General features: G+C 45.4%; 1 protein-coding gene across 3 annotated transcripts in view; it reads left to right on the forward strand.

The window, feature by feature from the left end:
* LOC139377020 (DISC1 scaffold protein) overlaps window positions 1-24,527 on the forward strand; it is a 93,912-nt gene that overhangs the window by 39,977 nt on the left and 29,408 nt on the right. For 2 of the 3 annotated variants that reach the window (XR_011627985.1, XM_071120091.1), the window contains exons 9-11: window positions 7,848-8,036; window positions 8,581-8,641; window positions 11,413-11,653. Coding sequence is in view for 2 of the 3 variants with exons in the window: in XM_071120091.1 (XP_070976192.1) it covers window positions 7,848-8,036; window positions 8,581-8,641; window positions 11,413-11,653 (491 nt within the window). In the remaining variant the exon portion in view is untranslated. Of the gene's footprint in view, window positions 1-7,847; window positions 8,037-8,580; window positions 8,642-11,412; window positions 11,654-24,527 lie in introns of those variants that run through there. The other variant, XM_071120090.1, reaches the window with a different exon arrangement.

The raw sequence follows: 24,527 nt of genomic DNA on the forward strand, positions 1-24,527 counted from the left end.
ACACCTCTACCTCTACATATATCATACACCTCTACCTCTACATATATCATACACCTCTACCTCTATATATATCATACACCTCTACCTCTACATATATCATACACCTCTACCTCTACATATATCATACACCTCTACCTCTATATATATCATACACCTCTACATATATCATACACCTCTACCTCTACATATATCATACACCTCTACATATATCATACACCTCTACATATATCATGCACCTCTACCTCTATATATATCATACACCTCTACATATATCATACACCTCTACCTCTCTATATATCATACACCTCTACCTCTACATATATCATACACCTCTACCTCTACATATATCATACACCTCTACCTCTACATATATCATACACCTCTACCTCTCTATATACCATACACCTCTACATATATCATACACCTCTACCTCTCTATATATCATACACCTCTACCTCTACATATATCATACACCTCTACCTCTACATATATCATACACCTCTACCTCTACATATATCATACACCTCTACCTCTACATATATCATACACCTCTACCTCTACATATATCATACACCTCTACCTCTCTATATATCATACACCTCTACCTCTACATATATCATATACCTCTACATATATCATACACCTCTACATATATCATGCACCTCTACCTCTATATATATCATGCACCTCTACCTCTACATATATCATACACCTCTACCTCTACATATATCATACACCTCTACCTCTATATATATCATACACCTCTACCTCTACATATATCATACACCTCTACCTCTATATATATCATACACCTCTACCTCTACATATATCATGCACCTCTACCTCTACATATATCATACACCTCTCTACCTCTACATATATCATGCACCTCTACCTCTACATATATCATACACCTCTCTACCTCTACATATATAATGCACCTCTACCTCTATATATATCATACACCTCTACCTCTACATATATCATACACCTCTAACTCTACATATATCATACACCTCTACCTCTCTATATATCATACACCTCTACCTCTACATATATCATACACCTCTACATATATCATACACCTCTACATATATCATGCACCATTCACCTCTACATCTATATATACAGTTCCAGTCAAACAGATGGACACACCTACTCATTCCAGGGTCTTCATTTTTTTACTATTTTCTACATTGTATAATAATAGAGAGGACATCAACACTATGAAATGACACATGGAATCATTTAATAACCTACAAAGTAATGTTAATCACTATTATTGCACACAGTCCATGCAAGTTATTATTGAACTTTAAGCATATGTTTGCTCTTGAACTTATTTAGTCTTGGCATAACAAAAGGGTTGAATACTTATTGACTCAAGATACTTAAGCTATTCATTTGTAAAAATGTGTAAAAACATATTTACAGTTTTACCTCATGGGATATTGTGTATGGATGTGGGTACACAGACCAACTGCAGCCCCTCATGATGCGTTCAGATTGTTGTGGCCCCCACCCCTTCAAAGTTTCCCATCCGTGGTATACAGTATCATACACTACCATCCCCTCTAACAGATACACATACTTTCTTACCATACACTACCATCCCCTCTAACAGATACACCTACTATCAAGGCACAAGGCGAGACCCAAATGCTGATACAGGAGGCAGATGGTTGGAGTCTTACAAAGTTTATTAATCCAAAGGGGTAGGCAAGAGAATGGTTGTGGACAGGCATAAAGGTGAAAACCAGATCAGAGTCCAGGAGGTACAGAGTGGCAGACAGGCTCGTGGTCAAGGCAGGCAGAATGGTCAGGCAGGCGGGTACAAAGTCCAGAAACAGGCAAGGGTCAAAACCAGGAGGACTAGAAAAAGGAGAATAGCAAAAAGCAGGAGAACGGGAAAAACGCTGGTTGACTTGGAAACATACAAGTCGAACTGGCACAGAGAGACCGGAAACACAGGGATAAATACATTGGCACAGAGAGACAGGAAACACAGGGATAAATACACTGGGGAAAATCAGCGACACCTGGAGGGGGTGGAGACAATTGCAAGGACAGGTGAAACAGATCAGGGCGTGACACTTCCTTACCATACAGTACCATCCCCTCTAACAGATACACTCACTTCTTTATCTACATCACATCCACACGGGACTCAAGACAGCAATGCGCTCCCTCCACTTCTTCCTGTCCTTGGCAATACAGATACACCAACCATCATCAACCAATCCACATTGACGTTGCCTATTAAGGACTTGATGAGCCATAGCTAACGCTGACAATACAGCTGCTGTGTCATATTGTGTTGTAGTGTGTCGTGCATTTCGTGTTGTGTTGTAGTGTGTCGTGTCATGTTGTGTCGTGTTGTAATGTGTGTCTTGTCGTGCTGTGTTGTGTCGTGTTGTGTTGTGTTGTTGTGCTGTGTTGTGTCGTGTTGTTGTGTTGTAGTGCGTTGTGTTGTGTGTTGTGTCATGTCGTGCTGTGTTGTAGTGCGTTGTGTCATGTCATGTCGTGTTGTAGTGTGTTGTAGTGTGTTGTGTCATGTCGTGTGGTAGTGTGTTGTGTTGTAGTGTGTCGTGTTGTGTTGTGTAGTGTTGTAGTGTGTTGTGTTGTAGTGTGTCGTGTAGTGTTGTTGTGTTGTAGTGTGTCGTGTAGTGTGTCATGTCGTGTTGTAGTGTGTCGTGTCGTGTTGTAGTGTGATCAAATCAAATCAAATGTATTTATATAGCCCTTCGTACATCAGCTGATATCTCAAAGTGCTGTACAGAAACCCAGCAAAAACCCCAAACAGCAAGCAATGCAGGTGTAGAAGCACGGTGTCTAGGAAAAACTCCCTAGAAAGGCCAAAACCTAGGAAGAAACCTAGAGAGGAACCAGGCTGTGGGGTGGCCAGCCCTCTTCTGGCTGTGCCGGGTGGAGATTATAACAGAACATGGCCAAGATGTTCAAATGTTCATAAATGACCAGCATGGTCGAATAATCATAAGGCAGAACAGTTGAAACTGGAGCAGCAGCACGGCCAGGTGGACTGGGGACAGCAAGGAGTCATCATGTCAGGTAGTCCTGGGGCATGGTCCTAGGGCTCAGGTCCTCCGAGAGAGAGAAAGAGAGAAGGAGAGAATTAGAGAATGCACACTTAGATTCACACAGGACACCGAATAGGACAGGAGAAGTACTCCAGATATAACAAACTGACCCTAGCCCCCGACACATAAACTACTGCAGCATAAATACTGGAGGCTGAGACAGGAGGGGTCAGGAGACACTGTGGCCCCATCCGAGGACACCCCCGGACAGGGCCAAACAGGAAGGATATAACCCCACCCACTTTGCCAAAGCACAGCCCCCACACCACTAGAGGGATATCTTCAACCACCAATTTACCATCCTGAGACAAGGCTGAGTATAGCCCACAAAGACCTCCGCCACGGCACAACCCAATGGGGGGGGGGGGGGGGGGGGGCGCCAACCCAGACAGGATGACCACATCAGTGAATCAACCCACTCAGGTGACGCACCCCCTCCAGAGACGGCATGAGAGAGCCCCAGTAAGCCAGTGACTCAGCCCCTGTAATAGGGTTAGAGGCAGAGAATCCCAGTGGAAAGAGGGGAACCGGCCAGGCAGAGACAGCAAGGGCGGTTCGTTGCTCCAGAGCCTTTCCGTTGACCTTCCCACTCCTGGCCCAGACTACACTCAATCATATGACCCACTGAAGAGATGAGTCTTCAGTAGAGACTTAAAGGTTGAGACCGAGTTTGCGTCTCTGACATGGGTAGGCAGACCGTTCCATAAAAATGGAGCTCTATAGGAGAAAGCCCTGCCTCCAGCTGTTTGCTTAGAAATTCTAGGGACAATTAGGAGGCCTGCGTCTTGTGACCGTAGCGTACGTGTAGGTATGTACGGCAGGACCAAATCAGAGAGATAGGTAGGAGCAAGCCCATGTAATGCTTTGTAGGTTAGCAGTAAAACCTTGAAATCAGCCCTGGCTTTGACAGGAAGCCAGTGTAGAGAGGCTAGCACTGGAGTAATATGATCAAATTGTTTGGTTCTAGTCAGGATTCTAGCAGACGTATTTAGCACTAACTGAAGTTTATTTAGTGCTTTATCCGGGTAGCCGGAAAGTAGAGCATTGCAGTAGTCTAACCTAGAAGTGACAAAAGCATGGATTAATTTTTCTGCATCATTTTTGGACTGAAAGTTTCTGATTTTTGCAATGTTACGTAGATGGAAAAAAGCTGTCCTTGAAATGGTCTTGATATGTTCTTCAAAAGAGAGATCAGGGTCCAGAGTAACGCCGAGGTCCTTCACAGTTTTATTTGAGACGACTGTACAACCATTAAGATTAATTGTCAGATTCAACAGAAGATCTCTTTGTTTCTTGGGACCTAGAACAAGCATCTCAGTTTTGTCCGAGTTTAAAAGTAGAACATTTGCAGCCATCCACTTCCTTATGTCTGAAACACATGCTTCTAGCATTGGCAATTTTGGGGCTTCACCATGTTTCATTGAAATGTACAGCTGTGTGTCATCCGCATAGCAGTGAAAGTTAACATTATGTTTTCGAATAACATCCCCAAGAGGTAAAATATATAGTGAAAACAATAGTGGTCCTAAAACGGAACCTTGAGGAACACCGAAATTTACAGTTGATTTGTCAGAGGACAAACCATTCACAGAGACAAACTGATATCTTTCCGACAGATAAGATATAAACCAGGCCAGAACTTGTCCGTGTAGACCAATTTGGGTTTCCAATCTCTCCAAAAGAATGTGGTGATCGATGGTATCAAAAGCAGCACTAAGGTCTAGGAGCACGAGGACAGATGCAGAGCCTCGGTCCGATGCCATTAAAATGTAATTTACCACCTTCACAAGTGCCGTCTCTGTGCTATGATGGGGTCTAAAACCAGACTGAAGCATTTTCTATACATTGTTTGTCTTCAGGAAGGCAGTGAGTTGTTGCAACAGCCTTTTCTAAAATTTTTGAGAGGAATGGAAGATTCGATATAGGCCGATAGTTTTTTATATTTTCTGGGTCAAGGTTTGGCTTTTTCAAGAGAGGCTTTATTACTGCCACTTTTAGTGAGTTTGGTACACATCCGGTGGATAGAGAGCCGTTTATTATGTTCAACATAGGAGGGCCAAGCACAGGAAGCAGCTCTTTCATTAGTTTAGTTGGAATAGGGTCCAGTATGCAGCTTGAAGGTTTAGAGGCCATGATTATTTTCATCATTGTGTCAAGAGATATAGTACTAAAACACTTGAGCGTCTCTCTTGATCCTAGGTCCTGGCAGAGTTGTGCAGACTCAGGACAACTGAGCTTTGAAGGAATACGCAGATTTAAGTAGGAGTCCGTAATTTGCTTTCAATAATCATAATCTTTTCCTCAAAGAAGTTCATGAATTTATCACTGCTAAAGTGAAAGTCATCCTCTCTTGGGGAATGCTGCTTTTTAGTTAGCTTTGCGACAGTATCAAAAAGGAATTTCGGATTGTTCTTATTTTCCTCAATTAAGTTAGAAAAATACGATGATCGAGCAACAGTAAGGGCTCTTCGGCACTGCACAGTACTGTCTTTCCAAGCTAGTCGGAAGACTTCCAGTTTGGTGTGGCGCCATTTCCGTTCCAATTTTCTGGAAGCTTGCTTCAGAGCTCGGGTATTTTCTGTGTACCAGGGAGCTAGTTTCTTATGAGAAATGTTTTTGGTTTTTAGGGGTGCAACTGCATCTAGGGTATTACGCAAGGTTAAATTGAGTTCCTCAGTTAGGTGGTTAACTGATTTTTGTCCTCTGGCGTCCTTGGGTAGACAGAGGGAATCTGGAAGGACATCAAGGAATCTTTGTGTTGTCTGTGAATTTATAGCACGACATTTGATGATCCTTGGTTGGGGTCTGAGCAGATTATTTGTTGCAATTGCAAACGTAATAAAATGGTGGTCCGATAGTCCAGGATTATGAGGAAAAACATTAAGATCCACAACATTTATTCCATGGGACAAAACTAGGTCCAGCGTATGACTGTGACAGTGAGTGGGTCCAGAGACATGTTGGACAAAACCCACTGAGTCGATGATGGCTCCGAAAGCCTTTTGGAGTGGGTCTGTGGACTTTTCCATGTGAATATTAAAGTCACCAAAGATTAGAATATTATCTGCTATGACTACAAGGTCCGATAGGAATTCAGGGAACTCAGTGAGGAACGCTGTATATGGCCCAGGAGGCCTGTAAACAGTAGCTATAAAAAGTGATTGAGTAGGCTGCATAGATTTCATGACTAGAAGCTCAAAAGACGAAAACGTCATTTTTTTTGGGGGGTAAATTGAAATTTGCAATCGTAAATGCTAGCAACACCTCCGCCTTTGCGGGATGCACGGGGGATATGGTCACTAGTGTAGCCAGGAGGTGAGGCCTCATTTAACACAGTAAATTCATCAGGCTTAAGCCATGTTTCAGTCAGGCCAATCACATCAAGATTATGATCACTGATTAGTTCATTGACTATAATTGCCTTTGAAGTAAGGGATCTAACATTAAGTAGCCCTATTTTGAGATGTGAGGTATCATGATCTCTTTCAATAATGACAGGAATGGAGGTGGTCTTTATCCTAGTGAGATTGCTAAGGCGAACACCGCCATGTTTAGTTTTGCCCAACCTAGGTCGAGGCACAGACACGGTCTCAATGGTGATAGCTGAGCTGACTACACTGACTGTGCTAGTGGCAGACTCCACTATGCTGGCAGGCTGGCTAACAGCCTGCTGCCTGGCCTGCACCCTATTTCATTGTGGAGCTAGAGGAGTTAGAGCCCTGTCTATGTTGGTAGATAAAATGAGAGCACCCCTCCAGCTAGGATGGAGTCCGTCACTCCTGAGCAGGTCAGGCTTGGTCCTGTTTGTGGGTGTGTCCCAGAAAGAGGGCCAATTATCTACAAATTCTATCTTTTGGGAGGGGCAGAAAACAGTTTTCAACCAGCGATTGAGTTGTGAGACTCTGCTGTAGAGCTCATCACTCCCCCTAACTGGGAGGGGGCCAGAGACAATTACTCAATGCCGACACATCTTTCTAGCTGATTTACACTCAGAAGCTATGTTGCGCTTAGTGATCTCTGACTGTTTCATCCTAACATCGTTGGTGCCGACGTGGATAACAATATCTCTATACTCTCTACACTCGCCAGTTTTAGCTTTAGCCAGCACCATCTTCAGATTAGCCTTAACGTCGGCAGCCCTGCCCCCCGGTAAACAGTGTATGATCGCTGGATGATTCGTTTTAAGTCTAATACTGCGGGTAATGGAGTCGCCAATGCTGCTGAAGGCAGAGATGAGAGCTGTGTTGTTATGTTGTAGGTAATGCCTTCAGCAGTGCTAAGAAGCTGAAGGCAGAGATGAGAGCTGTGTTGTGTTATGTTACAACAGTGCGTTGTTATGTTGTAGGTAATTCCTTCAGCAGTGCTAAGGAGCTGAAGGCAGAGATGAGAGCTGTGTTGTTATGTTGTAGGTAATGCCTTCAACAGTGCTAAGGAGCTGAAGGCAGAGATGAGACCTGTGTTATGTTGTAGGTAATGCCTTCAGCAGTGCTAAGGAGCTGAAGGCAGAGATGGGAGCTGTGTTGTTATGTTGTAGGTAATGCCTTCAGCAGTGCTAAGGAGCTGAAGGCAGAGATGAGAGCTGTGTTGTGTTTTGTTACAACAGTGCGTTGTTATGTTGTAGGTAATTCCTTCAGCAGTGCTAAGGAGCTGAAGGCAGAGATGAGAGCTGTGTTGTTATGTTGTAGGTAATGCCTTCAGCAGTGCTAAGGAGCTGAAGGCAGAGATGAGAGCTGTGTTGTTATGTTGTAGGTAATGCCTTCAGCAGTGCTAAGGAGCTGAAGGCAGAGATGAGAGCTGTCTACGGAGAAAGAGACAGGCTGGAGCTGCTAGTGAAGAGACTCCACAGCCTGAGTTTTGGTAACAGCCAGGATCTGGCCAAGATGAAGACACAACAACAACAGCTGAAACTGGAGCTGGAGGCCAGACAGGCCCAGCATGGTGAGTAGATGAGGCCAGGAGGGTGGTGGGGTAGAACCCAGGGGAGCCTCTCTGGGATGGGAGACGAGTTTGCATGTGGATGATTGTCTTTCAGGTAACAGGGTCATCTACCTGTTCTCCTGTTCCCCACACATATAGTTGACATTGTGTTTCCGAATGACAGAGTAGATAGGGGACAGAGAGAGGAGATGACTGAGGGCAGAGTAGATAGGGGACAGAGAGAGGAGAGGACTGAGGGCAGAGTAGATAGGGGACAGAGAGAGGAGATGACTGAGGGCAGAGTAGATAGGGGACAGAGAGAGGAGAGGACTGAGGGCAGAGTAGATAGGGGACAGAGAGAGGAGATGACTGAGGGCAGAGTAGATAGGGGACAGAGAGAGGAGAGGACTGAGGGCAGAGTAGATAGGGGACAGAGAGAGGAGATGATTGAGGGCAGAGTAGGTAGGGGACAGAGAGGGGAAGACTTAGGGCAGAGATATTGCAATTCTATAGATATGTTATAAACTGTTAATAACTCTCTGTTTCTGTCTTTTCTCCACAAAAGAACTGACTCTGAAAGAGAATGTTGTCAAGTACATCGAGTTACTGGAAGACAGACTGCACAGGTGAGCTTTTTTTTCTCTCTGTCTTTCTCTCTGTCTCTTTCTGTCTCTGTCTCTCAATTTTTATCAATTCAATTCAAGGGGCTTTATTGGCATGGGAAACATGTGTTAACATTGCCAAGCAAGTGAGGTAGATAATATTCAAAGTGAAATAAACAATTACACTCACAGAAGTTTCAAAAGAGTAAAGACATTACAAATGTCATATAATGTCTATATTCAGTGTTGTAACGATGTACAAAAGGGAAAATAAAAAAGCATAAATATAGGTTGTATTTACAATGGTGTTTGTTCTTCACTGGTTGCCCTTTTCTCGTGGCAACAGGTCACAAAACAGGTCACACATCTTGCTGCTGTGATGGTACACTGTGGTATTTCACCCAGTAGATATGGGAGTTTATCAAAATCAGGTTTGTTTTCTAATTCTTTGTGGATCTGTGTAATGTGAGGGAAACATGTGTCTCTAATATGGTCATACATTGGACAGGAGGTTAGGAAGTTTCCACCGCATTTTGCAGTTTCCACCGCATTTTGTGGGCAGTATGCCTTGAGAGCCAGGTATGCCTACGGTGGCCTTTCTCAATAGCAAGGCGATGCTCAATCAGTCTGTACATAGTCAAAGCTTTCCTTAAGTTTGGGTCAGTCACAGTGGTCAGGTATTCTGCAACTGTGTACTCTCTGTTTAGGGCCAAATAGCATTCTAGTTTTCTCTGTTTTTTTCCCCAATGTGTCAAGTAATTCTGAACACCAAATAATGCAGAGCAGAATTAGGCCAATACCCGCTAAATATCAAAATCCAGAAAAGAGCCATTAAATTCTACAACAATGCAGTAATAACCAACGAGTAATCTAACCTAACAATTCCAAAACTACTACCTTATACACACAAGTGTAAAGGGATAAAGAATATGTACATAAAGATGTATGGATGAGTGATGGTACAGAGCGGCATAGACAAGATGCAGTAGATGGTATCGAGTACAGTATATACATATGAGATGAGTAATGTAGGGTATGTAAACAAAGTTTAGTTTAAAGTGGATAGTGATACATGTATTACATAAAGATGCAGTAGATGATATAGAGTACAGTATATACGTATACATATGAGATGAGTAATGTAGGGTATGTAAAAAATTATATTAAGTAGCATTGTTTAAAGTGACTAGTGATATATTTAGACATCAATTTCCATTATTAACGTAGCTGGAGTCAGTGTGTTGGCAGCCTGGCTCTCGAGAGAAGACAGGCTATGTGCACACTGCCCTCAAAATGAGGTGAAATCTGAGCTGTACTTCCTAACCTCCTGCCAAATGTTTGACCATATTAGAGACACATATCTCCCTCAGATTGCACAGACCTACAAATATTAATACAAATTTGAAAACAAATCCAATTTTGATAAACCCCAATATACGCTAATGTTCAAAAGTTTGGAGTCCTTCTTTTGAAAAGAAAAGCACATTTTTTTCAACTTCAGATTGATCAGAAATACAGCGTAGACATTGTTAATGTTGTAAATGACTATTGTAGCTGGAAACAGCAGATTTTTTTATGGAATATCTACATAGGAGTACAGAGGACCATTATCAGCAACCATCACTCCTGTGTTCCAATGGCACGTTGTTTTAGCTAATCCAAGTTTATCATTTTAAAAGGCTAATTGATCATTAGAAAACCCTTTTGCAATTATTTTAGCACAGCTGAAAACTGTTGTCCTGATTAAATAAGCAATAAAACTGGCCTTCTTTAGACTAATTGAGTATCTGGAGCATCAGCATGTGTGGGTTCGATCACAGGCTCAAAATGGCCAGAAACAAATCACTTTCTTCTGAAACTCGTCAGTCTATTCTTGTTCTGAGAAATGAAGGCTATTCCATGCGATAAATTGCCAAAAAACTGAAGATCTCGTACATCGCTGTGTACTACTCCCTTCACAGAACAGCACAGACTGGCTCTCACCAGAATAGAAAGAGGAGTGGGAGGCCCCGGTGCACAACTGAGCAAGAGGACAAGTACATTAGAGTGTCTAGTTTGTAGCTGGAAACTGGCAGCTCCATTAAATAGGACCCGCAAACACCAGTCTCAACGTCAACAGTGAAGAGGCGACTCCGGGATGCCATCTTAATCTTTTCTTTTTATTGGCTAGTCTGATATATGGCTTTTTCTTTGCAACTCTGCCTAGAAGGCCAACATCCCGGAGTCTCCTCTTCACTGTTGACGTTGAGACTGGTGTTTTGGTGGAAATTTCTAAGTCACCCCAAACTTTTGAATGGTAGTGTAACTCTCATGTTTACTGGGTGAAATACCATAGTGTTCCATCACAGCAGTAAGATGTGTGCCCTGTTGCCACAAGAAAAGGGCAACCAGTGAAGAACAAACACCATTTTAAATACAACCCATATTTATGTTGATTTATTTTCCCTTTTGTACTTTTAACTATTTGCGCATCCTTATAGGACTGTATAAAGACATAATATGACATTTGAAATGTCTTTATTCTCTTGGAACTTTTGTGAGTGTAATGTTTATTGTTAATTTTTATTGTTTATTTCACTTTTGTTTATTATTTAATTCACTTGCCAATAAAACTCCTTAAATTAAAATTGGATTGACAGAGAGCGAGAGAGACAGAGACAGGGAGAGAGAGAGACAGACTGGGAGAGACGGAGATAGGGAGAGAGACACAAAGAGAGCGAGACATAGAGAGACAGAGAGAGAGAGACAGAGAGATGATGTCTGTGTATATGATGATGGCTTGTCTCTCTCTGTAGTTGTGGCTGTCCCCCTCTGCAGCATATCTGGGAGGCTGATCTAGAAGCCTGTCACCTCCTCCTCCGAGGCATCCAGCTGCGTACCCCCTTCTGTGGTGGTGCGGACCCTGCCACAGTGGTACTACCCAACCCCCAACCAGCCACTAAACAAGACGCAAATCTGCAGGAATGTGCCATGTTGACGGCTCTGGGGGGGCGCTGGTGCCCCGAGGCCAACCTACAGAACTCAGAGTTCACCAAGGTAACTAACACAGCAACATGTTCCATTTGTAGTGCACTACTTCTGCCCAGAGCCCTATGGGGAATAGGGTGCCATTTGTAGTGCTCTACTTCTGCCCAGAGCCCTATGGGGAATAAGCTAACATTTGTAGTGCACTTCGTCTGCCCAGAGCCCTATGGGGAATAGGGTGCCATTTGGAACACATTGTGGTTTGTTATAAAATTTAAATAAGGATACATTTGGTATTATTTTACCCTACAGTTCAAATCAAATGTAATTTCTCACATGCGCTGAATACAACAGGTGTAGTAGACCTTACAGTGAAATGCTGAATACAACAGGTGTAGTAGACCTCACAGTGAAATGCTGAATACAACAGGTGTAGTAGACCTCACAGTGAAATGCTGAATACAACAGGTGTAGTAGACCTTACAGTGAAATGATGAATACAACAGGTGTAGTAGACCTTACAGTGAAATGCTGAATACAACAGGTGTAGTAGACCTCACAGTGAAATGCTGAATACAACAGGTGTAGTAGACCTCACAGTGAAATGCTGAATACAACAGGTGTAGTAGACCTCACAGTGAAATGCTGAATACAACAGGTGTAGTAGACCTTACAGTGAAATGCTGAATACAACAGGTGTAGTAGACCTTACAGTGAAATGCTGAATACAACAGGTGTAGTAGACCGTACAGTGAAATGCTGAATACAACAGGTGTAGTAGACCTCACAGTGAAATGCTGAATGCAACAGGTGTAGTAGACCTCACAGTGAAATGCTGAATACAACAGGTGTAGTAGACCTTACAGTGAAATGCTGAATACAACAGGTGTAGTAGACCTCACAGTGAAATGCTGAATACAACAGGTGTAGTAGACCTCACAGTGAAATGCTGAATACAACAGGTGTAGTAGACCTCACAGTGAAATGCTGAATACAACAGGTGTAGTAGACCTTACAGTGAAATGCTGAATACAACAGGTGTAGTAGACCTCACAGTGAAATGCTGAATACAACAGGTGTAGTAGACCTTACAGTGAAATGCTGAATACAACAGGTGTAGTAGACCTTACAGTGAAATGCTGAATACAACAGGTGTAGTAGACCTTACAGTGAAATGCTGAATACAACAGGTGTAGTAGACCTCACAGTGAAATGCTGAATGCAACAGGTGTAGTAGACCTCACAGTGAAATGCTGAATACAACAGGTGTAGTAGACCTTACAGTGAAATGCTGAATACAACAGGTGTAGTAGACCTCACAGTGAAATGCTGAATACAACAGGTGTAGTAGACCTCACAGTGAAATGCTGAATACAACAGGTGTAGTAGACCTCACAGTGAAATGCTGAATACAACAGGTGTAGTAGACCTTACAGTGAAATGCTGAATACAACAGGTGTAGTAGACCTCACAGTGAAATGCTGAATAAAACAGGTGTAGTAGACCTTACAGTGAAATGCTGAATACAACAGGTGTAGTAGACCTTACAGTGAAATGCTGAATACAACAGGTGTAGTAGACCTCACAGTGAAATGCTGAATACAACAGGTGTAGTAGACCTCACAGTGAAATGCTTACTTACAAGCCCGTAACCAACAGTAGCCCGTAACCAACAGTAGCCCGTAACCAACAGTAGCCCGTAACCAACAGTGCAGTTCCAGAAATAGAGTTAATAGAATATGTATTACATACATGGTTCCCTGACAGAAGTATATGGGCCAGGAGAAACACACTGTGCATCCCATATGGCACTCTATTCCCATTATAGTGCACTACTTTAGACCAGAGTCCTATGGGAGCTGGGAAACATTTAAGCCACAGCCTCAATGTCTTATTTAGGAAACAGCCTCTACGTCTTATTTAGGACGCAGCCTCTACGTCTTATTTAGGAAACAGCCTCTACGTCTAATTTAGGACACAGCCTCTAGGTCTTATTTAGGAAACAGACTCTACGTCTTATTTAGGACACAGCCCCATGTCTTATTTAGGACGCAGCCTCTACGTCTTATTTAGGAAACAGCCTCTACGTCTTATTTAGGACACAGCCTCTAGGTCTTATTTAGGAAACAGCCTCTACGTCTTATTTAGGACACAGCCCCATGTCTTATTTAGGACACAGCCTCTACGTCTTATTTAGGAAACAGCCTCTATGTCTTATTTAGGACACAGCCTCTACGTCTTATTTAGGAAACAGCCTCTACGTCTTATTTAGGACACAGCCCCATGTCTTATTTAGGACGCAGCCTCTACGTCTTATTTAGGACACAGCCTCTACGTCTTATTTAGGACACAGCTTCTACGTCTTATTTAGGACACAGCCTCTACGTCTTATTTAGGACGCAGCCTCTATGTCTTATTTAGGACGCAGCCTCTACGTCTTATTTAGGACGCAGCCTCTACGTCTTATTTAGGACGCAGCCTCTACGTCTTATTTAGGACGCAGTCTCTACGTCTTATTTAGGACACAGCCTCTACGTCTTATTTAGGACACAGCCTCTACGTCTTATTTAGGACACAGCTTCTACGTCTTATTTAGGACATGTTCATGCACACTAGAAATGTAGAATTTAGAAGTAGTTCATGCCTTTGATTTGAAATAAATAAATATTTATGAAGTCTAATGTGTGTATATAGTTTCCACTGTGGCCTTTTTCTTCTTCATTGCTTAATATATATCATGTAGCCTGTATTTATCCAGGAATAAGTATATATCATGTAGCCTGTATTTATCCAGGAATAAGTATATATCATGTAGCCTGTATTTATCCAGGAATAAGTATATATCATGTAGCCTGTATTTATCCAGGAATAAATATATATCATGTAGCCTGTATTTATCCAGGAATAAATATAAAGTGGCTAGTGATACATGTATTACATAAGGATGCAGTCGATGATATAGAGTACAGTATATACGTATGCATATGAGATTAATAATGTAGGGTAAGTAACATTATATAAGGTAGCATTGTTTAAAGTGGCTAGTGATATATTTAGATCATTTCCCATCAATTCCCATTATTAAAGTGGCTGGAGTTGAGTCAGTGTCAGTGTCAGTGTGTTGGCAGCAGCCACTCAATGTTAGTGGTGGCTGTTTAACAGTCTGATGGCCTTGAGATAGAAGCTGTTTTTCAGTCTCTCGGTCCCAGCTTTGATGCACCTGTACTGACCTCGCCTTCTGGATGATAGCGGGGTGAACAGGCAGTGGCTCGGGTGGTTGATGTCCTTGATGATCTTTATGGCCTTCCTGTAACATCGGGTGGTGTAGGTGTCCTGGAGGGCAGGTAGTTTGCCCCCGGTGATGCGTTGTGCAGACCTCACTACCCTCTGGAGAGCCTTACGGTTGTGGGCGGAGCAGTTGCCGTACCAGGCGGTGATACAGCCCGCCAGGATGCTCTCGATTGTGCATCTGTAGAAGTTTGTGAGTGCTTTTGGTGACAAACCGAATTTCTTCAGCCTCTTGAGGTTGAAGAGGCGCTGCTGCGCCTTCTTCACGATGCTGTATGTGTGAGTGGACCAATTCAGTTTGTCTGTGATGTGTATGCCGAGGAACTTAAAACTTGCTACCCTCTACACTACTGTTCCATCGATGTGGATAGGGGGTGTTCCCTCTGCTGTTTCCTGAAGTCCACAATCATCTCCTTAGTTTTGTTGACGTTGAGTGTGAGGTTATTTTCCTGACACCACACTCCGAGGGCCCTCACCTCCTCCCTGTAGGCCGTCTCGTCATTGTTGGTAATCAAGCCTACCACTGTTGTGTCGTCCGCAAACTTGATGATTGAGTTGGAGGCGTGCGTGGCCACGCAGTCGTGGGTGAACAGGGAGTACAGGAGAGGGCTCAGAACGCACCCTTGTGGGGCCCCAGTGTTGAGGATCAGCGGGGTGGAGATGTTGTTGCCTACCCTCACCACCTGGGGGCGGCCCGTCAGGAAGTCCAGTACCCAGTTGCACAGGGCGGGGTCGAGACCCAGGGTCTCGAGCTTGATGACGAGCTTGGAGGGTACTATGGTGTTGAATGCCGAGCTGTAGTCGATGAACAGCATTCTCACATAGGTATTCCTCTTGTCCAGATGGGTTAGGGCAGTGTGCAGTGTGGTTGAGATTGCATCGTCTGTGGACCTATTTGGGCGGTAAGCAAATTGGAGTGGGTCTAGGGTGTCGGGTAGGGTGGAGGTGATATGGTCCTTGACTAGTCTCTCAAAGCACTTCATGATGACGGAAGTGAGTGCTACGGGGCGGTAGTCGTTTAGCTCAGTTACCTTAGCTTTCTTGGGAACAGGAACAATGGTGGCCCTCTTGACGCATGTGGGAACAGCAGACTGGTATAGGGATTGATTGAATATGTCCGTAAACACACCGGCCAGCTGGTCTGCTCATGCTCTGAGGGCGCGGCTGGGGATGCCGTCTGGGCCTGCAGCCTTGCGAGGGTTAACACGTTTAAATGTCTTACTCACCTTGGCTGCAGTGAAGGAGAGTCCGCATGTTTTCGTTGCAGGCAAGCACAAGCATTTCGCTACACTCGCATCTACTAACCGTGTGTATGTGACAAATAACATTTTATTTTATTTTATTTTATTTGAATAAATATATATCAGGTAGCCTGTATTTATCCAGGAATAAATATATATCATGTAGCCTGTTTTTATCCAGGAATAAATATATATCATGTAGCCTGTATTTATCCAGGAATAAATATATATCATGTAGCCTCTATTTATCCAGGAATAAATACATATCAGGTAGCCTGTATTTATCCAGGAATAAGTATATATCATGTAGCCTGTATTTATCCAGGAATAAATATATATATCAGGTAGCCTGATTTATCCAGGAATAAATATATATCATGTAGCCTCTATTTATCCAGGAAGGGCAGATTATGTTAACATCTGGTCTGGCACACGTGTTGTCTTAACATGAAAACTTGACTCGACCTGAAAGTGCCTTTTGAAAAACAGTGTTTTAATTCAGTCAAATATAGTAATTATTGTTAGCGTTCAACAGTAGTTACATATATTCCAACTTTCATATAGCCCGTAATTATCCAGGAAACTTGTGGGCCTGTGAAAACATGACCTGACCTCAAAGAGCCCCTAACTCACAGTCCTCTTAATATGGATAGACACCTGACTTTAAATCAAGCGCTGTTAGCCGACAGGTTTCCAGTGGTGTAGTAGTCAGTGACAGTGTACTGGTGAAACAGGACAGTCCTCTACAGGTTTCCAGTGGTAGTCAGTGAGGTGAGGTGGGCTGTTCTGCTGGCTTCACTGCAGGGTTGCCACCTCTCCAGTGGGTTGTGCTCTGTCAAACGCCATCCTTCCTCACCCTCTCCTCCACCCCACTCACCCTCTCCTCCAGCAGTCTGATCCTCTCCTCCATCCCCCTCACCCTCTCCTCCGTCCCCCTCACCCTCTCCTCCAGCAGTCTGATCCTCTCCTCCATCCCCCTCACCCTCTCCTCCAGCAGTCTGATCCTCTCCTCTATCCCCCTCACCCTCACTCTCTCCTCCAGCAGTCTGATCCTCTCCTCCATCCCCCTCACCATCTACTCCAGCAGTCTGATCCTCTCCTCCATCCCCCTCACCCTCTCCTCCAGCAGCCTGATCCTCTCCTCCATCCCCCACACCCTCACTCTCTCCTCCAGCAGTCTGATCCTCTCCTCCATCCCCCTCACCCTCTCCTCCAGCAGTCTGATCCTCTCCTCCATCCCCCTCACCCTCTCCTCCAGCAGTCTGATCCTCTCCTCCATCCCCCTCACTCTCTCCTCCAGCAGTCTGATCCTCTCCTCCATCCCCCTCACCCTCTCACCCTCTCCTCCAGCAGTCTGATCCTCTCCTCCATCCCCCTCACTCTCTCCTCCATCCCCCTCACCCTCTCCCCCCCTCATCTTCTCCTCCATCCCCCTCACTCTCTCCTCCAGCAGTCTGATCCTCTCCTCCATCCCCCTCACCCTCTCCTCCAGCAGTCTGATCCTCTCCTCCATCCCCCTCACCCTCTCCTCCAGCAGTCTGATCCTCTCCTCCGTCCCCCTCACCCTCACTCTCTCCTCCAGCAGTCTGATCCTCTCCTCCACCCTCCTCACCCTCTCCTCCAGCAGTCTGATCCTCTCCTCCATACCCCTCAACCTCTCCTCCAGCAGTCTGATCCTCTCCTCCATCCCCCTCAACCTCTCCTCCAGCATTCTGACCCTCTCCTCCATCCCCCTCACCCTCTCCTCCATCCCCCTCACCCTCTCCTCCATCCCCCTCTCCTCCAGCAGTCTGATCCTCTCCTCTAGTGCTCTGTTCTGCTCCTGCTTTTTCTCCTGTTAATGTTGTTTCACCACAGTCCAGTACAGATATGTCTCTCTCCACCTCCAGCTCTCCAGGTCTGGTTGAGGGGGTGCTGTTGAGCTGGACTGTTGTCTGGGTCTGGTTGAGGGGGTGTTGTTGTGATGGACTGTTGTCTGGTTAAGGGGGTGTTGTTGTGCTGGACTGTTGTCTGGGTCTGGTTGAGGGGGTGTTGTTGTGCTGGACTGTTGTCTGGTTGAGGGGGTGTTGTTGTGCTGGACTGTTGTCTGGGTCTGGTTGAGGGGGTGTTGTTGTGCTGGACTGTTGTCTGGTTGAGGGGGTGTTGTTGTGCTGGACTGTTGTCTGGGTCTGGTTGAGGGGGTGTTGTTGTGCTGGACTGTTGTCTGGTTGAGGGGGTGGTGTTGTGCTGGACTGTTGTCTGGGTCTGGTTGAGGGGGTGGTGTTGTGCTGGACTGTTGTCTGGGTCTGGTTGAGGGGGTGTTGTTGTGCTGGACTGTTGTCTGGTTGAGGGGGTGGTGTTGTGCTGGACTGTTGTCTATATCTGGTTGAGGCGGGTGTTGTTGTGCTGGACTGTTGTCTGGTTGAGGGGGTGGTGTTGTGCTGGACCGTTGTCTGGGTCTGGTTGAGGGGGTGGTGTTGTGCTGGACTGTTGTCTGGGTCTGGTTGAGGGGGTGTTGTTGTGCTGGACTGTTGTCTGGTTGAGGGGGTGGTGTTGTGCTGGACTGTTGTCTGGGTCTGGTTGAGGGGGTGGTGTTGTGCTGGACTGTTGTCTGGGTCTGGTTGAGGGGGTGTTGTTGTGCTGGACGCGATCATCTCCTTTGTTTTGTTGACATTGAGTGTGAGGTTATTTTCCTGACACCACACTTCGAGGGCCCTCACCTCCTCCCTGTAGGCCGTCTCGTCGTTGTTGGTAATCAAGCCTACCACTGTAGTGTCGTCCGCAAACTTGATGATTGAGTTGGAGGCGTGCATGGCCACGCAGTCATGGGTGAACAGGGAGTACAGGAGAGAGCTGAGAACGCACCCTTGTGGGGCCCCAGTGTTGAGGGTCAGCGGGGTGGAGATGTCGTTACCTACACTCACCACCTGGGAGCGGCCCGTCAGGAAGTCTAGGACCCAGTTGCACAGGGCGGGGTCGAGACCCAGGGTCTCGAGCTTAATGATATAGGTATTCCTGTTGTCCAGATGGTTTAGGGCAGTGTGCAGTGTGGTTGAGATTGCATCGTCTGTGGTCCTATTGGGGCGGTAATCAAATTGGAGTGGGTCCAGAGTGTCAGGTAGGGTGGAGGTGATATGGTCCTTGACCAGTCTCTCAAAGCACTTCATGATGACGGAAGTGAGGTTGACTTTCCGCTTGGGGTTGCTCATCTGTGGGGTTGTGAAATGAAGATGTCTGGTCTGACACACTCGGGGTGGGGTTAACTTTCCTGCTGAGCTATCTCTTTGATAATGTGAAAGTCCAGCTGAAACTGTTTGGGGAATTGTACCATTACTCTTCCAGATTTGTACACATTCACTGTAGACTCAAAGTCCTCGTTGTCTAGTATCCTAAAATTCTACCCATTGTTAACACCCCCCCCCTCCCCCACCCTCTTAACAGAGCCGTAGTGTGTAAATATAGCACTGTACCAGGGGATGGTCTAGTTAATATAGCACTGTGTCATGCCAGGGGATGGTCTGGTTAATATAGCACTGTGCCAGGGGATGGTCTGGTTAATATAGCACTGTGCCACGGGATGGTCTGGTTAATATAGCACTGTGCCAGGGGATGGTCTGGTTAATATAGCACTGTACCATGCCAGGGGATGGTCTGGTTAATATAGCACTGTACCAGGGGATGGTCTGGTTAATATAGCACTGTGCCATGCCAGGGGATGGTCTGGTTAATATAGCACTGTGTCATGCCAGGGGATGGTCTGGTTAATATAGCGCTGTAACAGGGGATGGTCTGGTTAATATAGCACTGTGCCATGCCAGGGGATGGTCTGGTTAATATAACACTGTGTCATGCCAGCGGATGGTCTGGTTAATATAGCACTGTGCCATGCCAGGGGATGGTCTGGTTAATATAGCACTGTGTCAGGGGATGGTCTGGTTAATATAGTACTGTGTCAGGGGATGGTCTGGTTAATGTAGCACTGTGCCCGGGGATGGTCTGGTTAATATAGCACTGTACCAGGGGATGGTCTGGTTAATATAGCACTGTGCCATGCCAGGGGATGGTCTGGTTAATATAGCACTGTGTCATGCCAGGGGATGGTCTGGTTAATATAGCGCTGTAACAGGGGATGGTCTGGTTAATATAGCACTGTGCCATGCCAGGGGATGGTCTGGTTAATATAGCACTGTGTCATGCCAGCGGATGGTCTGGTTAATATAGCACTGTGCCATGCCAGGGGATGGTCTGGTTAATATAGCACTGTGTCAGGGGATGGTCTGGTTAATATAGTACTGTGTCATGCCAGGGGATGGTCTGGTTAATATAGCACTGTGCAAGGGGATGGTCAGGTTAATATAGCACTGTGCCATGCCAGGGGATGGTCTGGTTAATATAGCACTGTGCCATGCCAGGGGCTGTTCTGGTTAATATAGCACTGTGCCAGGGGATGGTCTGGTTAATATAGCACTGTGTCAGGGGATGGTCTGGTTAATATAGCACTGTGTCAGGGGATGGTCTGGTTAATGTAGCACTGTGCCCGGGGATGGTCTGGTTAATATAGCACTGTACCAGGGGATGGTCTGGTTAATATAGCACTGTGCCATGCCAGGGGCTGTTCTGGTTAATATAGCACTGTGCCAGGGGATGGTCTGGTTAATATAGCACTGTGTTAGGGGATGGTCTGGTTAATATAGCACTGTGCCATGCCAGGGGCTGTTCTGGTTAATATAGCACTGTGCCAGGGGATGGTCTGGTTAATATAGCACTGTGTCAGGGGATGGTCTGGTTAATGTAGCACTGTGCCCGGGGATGGTCTGGTTAATATAGCACTGTACCAGGGGATGGTCTGGTTAATATAGCACTGTGCCAGGGGATGGTCTGGTTAATATAGCACTGTGTCATGCCAGGGGCTGTTCTGGTTAATATAGCACTGTGCCAGGGGATGGTCTGGTTAATATAGCACTGTGCCAGGGGATGGTCTGGTTAACATAGCACTGTGTCAGGGGATGGTCTGGTTAATATAACACTGTGCCAGGGGATGGTCTGGTTAATATAACACTGTGCCAGGGGATGGTCTGGTTAATATAGCAATGTGCCAGGGGATGGTCTGGTTAATATAGCACTGTGTCATGCCAGGGGCTGGTCTGGTTAATATAGCACTGTGCCAGGGGATGGTCTGGTTAATATAGCACTGTGCCAGGGGATGGTCTGGTTAATATAGCACTGTGCCGGGGGATGGTCTGGTTAATGTAGCACTGTGTCAGGGGATGGTCAGGTTAATATAGCACTGTGTCAGGGGATGGTCTGGTTAATATAGCACTGTGCCAGGGGATGGTCTGGTTAATATAGCACTGTGCCAGGGGATGGTCTGGTTAATATAGCACTGTGCCAGGGGATGGTCTGGTTTATATAGCACTGTGCCAGGGGATGGTCTGGTTAATATAGCACTGTGCCGGGGGATGGTCTGGTTAATATAGCACTGTGCCAGGGGATGGTCCGGTTAATATAGCACTGTGTCATGCCAGGGGATGGTCTGGTTAATATAGCACTGTGTCATGCCAGGGGATGGTCTGGTTAATATATCACTGTGTCATGCCAGTGAATGGTCTGGTTAACATAGCACTGTGTCATGCCAGGGGATGGTCTGGTTAATATAGCACTGTGCCAGGGGATGGTCTGGTTAATGTAGCACTGTGCCAGGGGATGGTCTTGTTAATATAGCACTGTGCCAGGGGATGGTCTGGTTGATATAGCACTGCGCCATGCCAGGGGATGGTCTGGTTAATATAGCACTGTGCCAGGGGATGGTCTGGTTAATATAGCACTGCGCCATGCCAGGGGATGGTCTGGTTAATATAGCACTGTGCAAGGGGATGGTCTGGTTAATATAGCACTGCGCCATGCCAGGGGATGGTCTGGTTAATATAGCACTGTGCCATGTCAAGGGATGGTCTGGTTAATATAGCACTGTGCCAGGGGATGGTCTGGTTAATGTAGCACTGTGCCAGGGGATGGTCTTGTTAATATAGCACTGTGCCAGGGGATGGTCTGGTTAATGTAGCACTGTGCCAGGGGATGGTCTGGTTTATATAGCACTGTGCCAGGGGATGGTCTGGTTAATATAGCACTGTGCCGGGGGATGGTCTGGTTAATATAGCACTGTGCCAGGGGATGGTCCGGTTAATATAGCACTGTGTCATGCCAGGGGATGGTCTGGTTAATATAGCACTGTGTCATGCCAGGGGATGGTCTGGTTAATATATCACTGTGTCATGCCAGTGAATGGTCTGGTTAACATAGCACTGTGTCATGCCAGGGGATGGTCTGGTTAATATAGCACTGTGCCAGGGGATGGTCTGGTTAATGTAGCACTGTGCCAGGGGATGGTCTTGTTAATATAGCACTGTGCCAGGGGATGGTCTGGTTGATATAGCACTGCGCCATGCCAGGGGATGGTCTGGTTAATATAGCACTGTGCCAGGGGATGGTCTGGTTAATATAGCACTGCGCCATGCCAGGGGATGGTCTGGTTAATATAGCACTGTGCAAGGGGATGGTCTGGTTAATATAGCACTGCGCCATGCCAGGGGATGGTCTGGTTAATATAGCACTGTGCCATGCCAAGGGATGGTCTGGTTAATATAGCACTGTGCCAGGGGATGGTCTGGTTAATGTAGCACTGTGCCAGGGGATGGTCTTGTTAATATAGCACTGTGCCAGGGGATGGTCTGGTTAATGTAGCACTGTGCCAGGGGATGGTCTGGTTAATGTAGCACTGTGCCAGGGGATGGTCTGGTTAATATAGCACTGTGCCAGGGGATGGTCTGTGTTTTCCATAAGGAGCTTATTTTAAACTCTTTTCATTTTTTTACATCCAGAGAGTATTGTAATGACCTCTGAGGGAGGGGGCTTCAAAGACCTCTGCCTTGGGAGGGGTAGCATGTTTGATTCTCCTGCTATTGTTGTCAAGGGCTTTGACATCTCTTAGTTCACACCTGCTAATTATTTGTGGAGGGTAGTATCCTGTATATGTCCTGGTGACATAGTGAAGGTTATGTTGTGGAGGGTAGTAGCCTGTATATGTCCTGGTGACATAGTGAAGGTTATGTTGTGGAGGGTAGTATCCTGTATACAGTGCCTTGCGAAAGTATTCGGCCCCCTTGAACTTTCCAATAAATGTCGTTCCACTTCATGATTGTGTCCCACTTGTTGTTGATTCTTCACAAAAAAATACAGTTTTATATCTTTATGTTTGAAGCCTGAAATGTGGCAAAAGGTCGCAAAGTTCAAGGGGGCCGAATACTTTCGCAAGGCACTGTATGTCCTGGTGACATAGTGTTGTAGAGGGTAGTATCCTGTATATGTCCTGGTGACATAGTGAAGGTTATGTTGTGGGGGGTAGTATCCTGTATATGTCCTGGTGACATCGTGTTGTAGAAGGCATTATCCTGTATATGTCCTGGTGTCATAGTGATGGTTATGTTGTGGAGGGTAGTATCCTGTATATGTCCTGGTGACATAGTGAAGGTTATGTTGTGGAGGTTAGTATCCTGTATATGTCCTGGTGACATAGTGTTGTAGAGGGTAGTATCCTGTATATGTCCTGGTGACATAGTGAAGGTTATGGTGTGGAGGGTAGTATCCTGTATATGTCCTGGTGACATAGTGTTGTGGAGGGTAGTATCCTGTATATGTAATGGTGACATAGTGAAGGTTATGTTGTAGAGGGTAGTATCCTGTATATGTCCTGGTGACATAGTGAAGGTTATGTTGTGGGGGGGTAGCATCCTGTATATGTCCTGGTGACATAGTGTTGTAGAGGGTAGTATCCTGTATATGTCCTGGTGACATAGTGTTGTAGAGGGTATTATCCTGTATATGTCCTGGTGACATAGTGATGTTTATATTGTGGAGGGTAGTATCCTGTATATGTCCTGGTGACATAGTGAAGGTTATGTTGTAGAGGGTAGTATCCTGTATATGACCTGGTGACAAAGTGTTGTGGAGGGTAGTATCCTGTATATGTCCTGGTGACATAGTGTTGTAGAGGGTAGTATCATGTATATGTCCTGATGACAAAGTGAAGGTTATGTTGTAGAGGGTAGTATCCTGTATATGTCCTGGTGACATAGTGTTGTGGAGGGTAGTATCCTGTATATGTCCTGGTGACATAGTGAAGGTTATGTTTTTGGGGATAGTATCCTGTATATGTGCTGGTGACATAGTGAAGATTATGTTGTGGAGGGTAGTATCCTGTATATGTCCTGGTGACATATTGTTGTGGAGGGTAGTATCCTGTATATGTCCTGGTGACATAGTGAAGGTTATGTTGTGGAGGGTAGTATCCTGTATATGTCCTGGTGACATAGTGTTGTGGAGGGTATTATCCTGTATATGTCCTGGTGACATAGTGATGGTTATGTTGTAGAGGGTAGTAT

The sequence above is a fragment of the Oncorhynchus clarkii genome, chromosome 20 (genome assembly GCF_045791955.1).
Source record: "Oncorhynchus clarkii lewisi isolate Uvic-CL-2024 chromosome 20, UVic_Ocla_1.0, whole genome shotgun sequence".
Classification (NCBI taxonomy): Eukaryota; Metazoa; Chordata; class Actinopteri; order Salmoniformes; family Salmonidae; genus Oncorhynchus; species Oncorhynchus clarkii.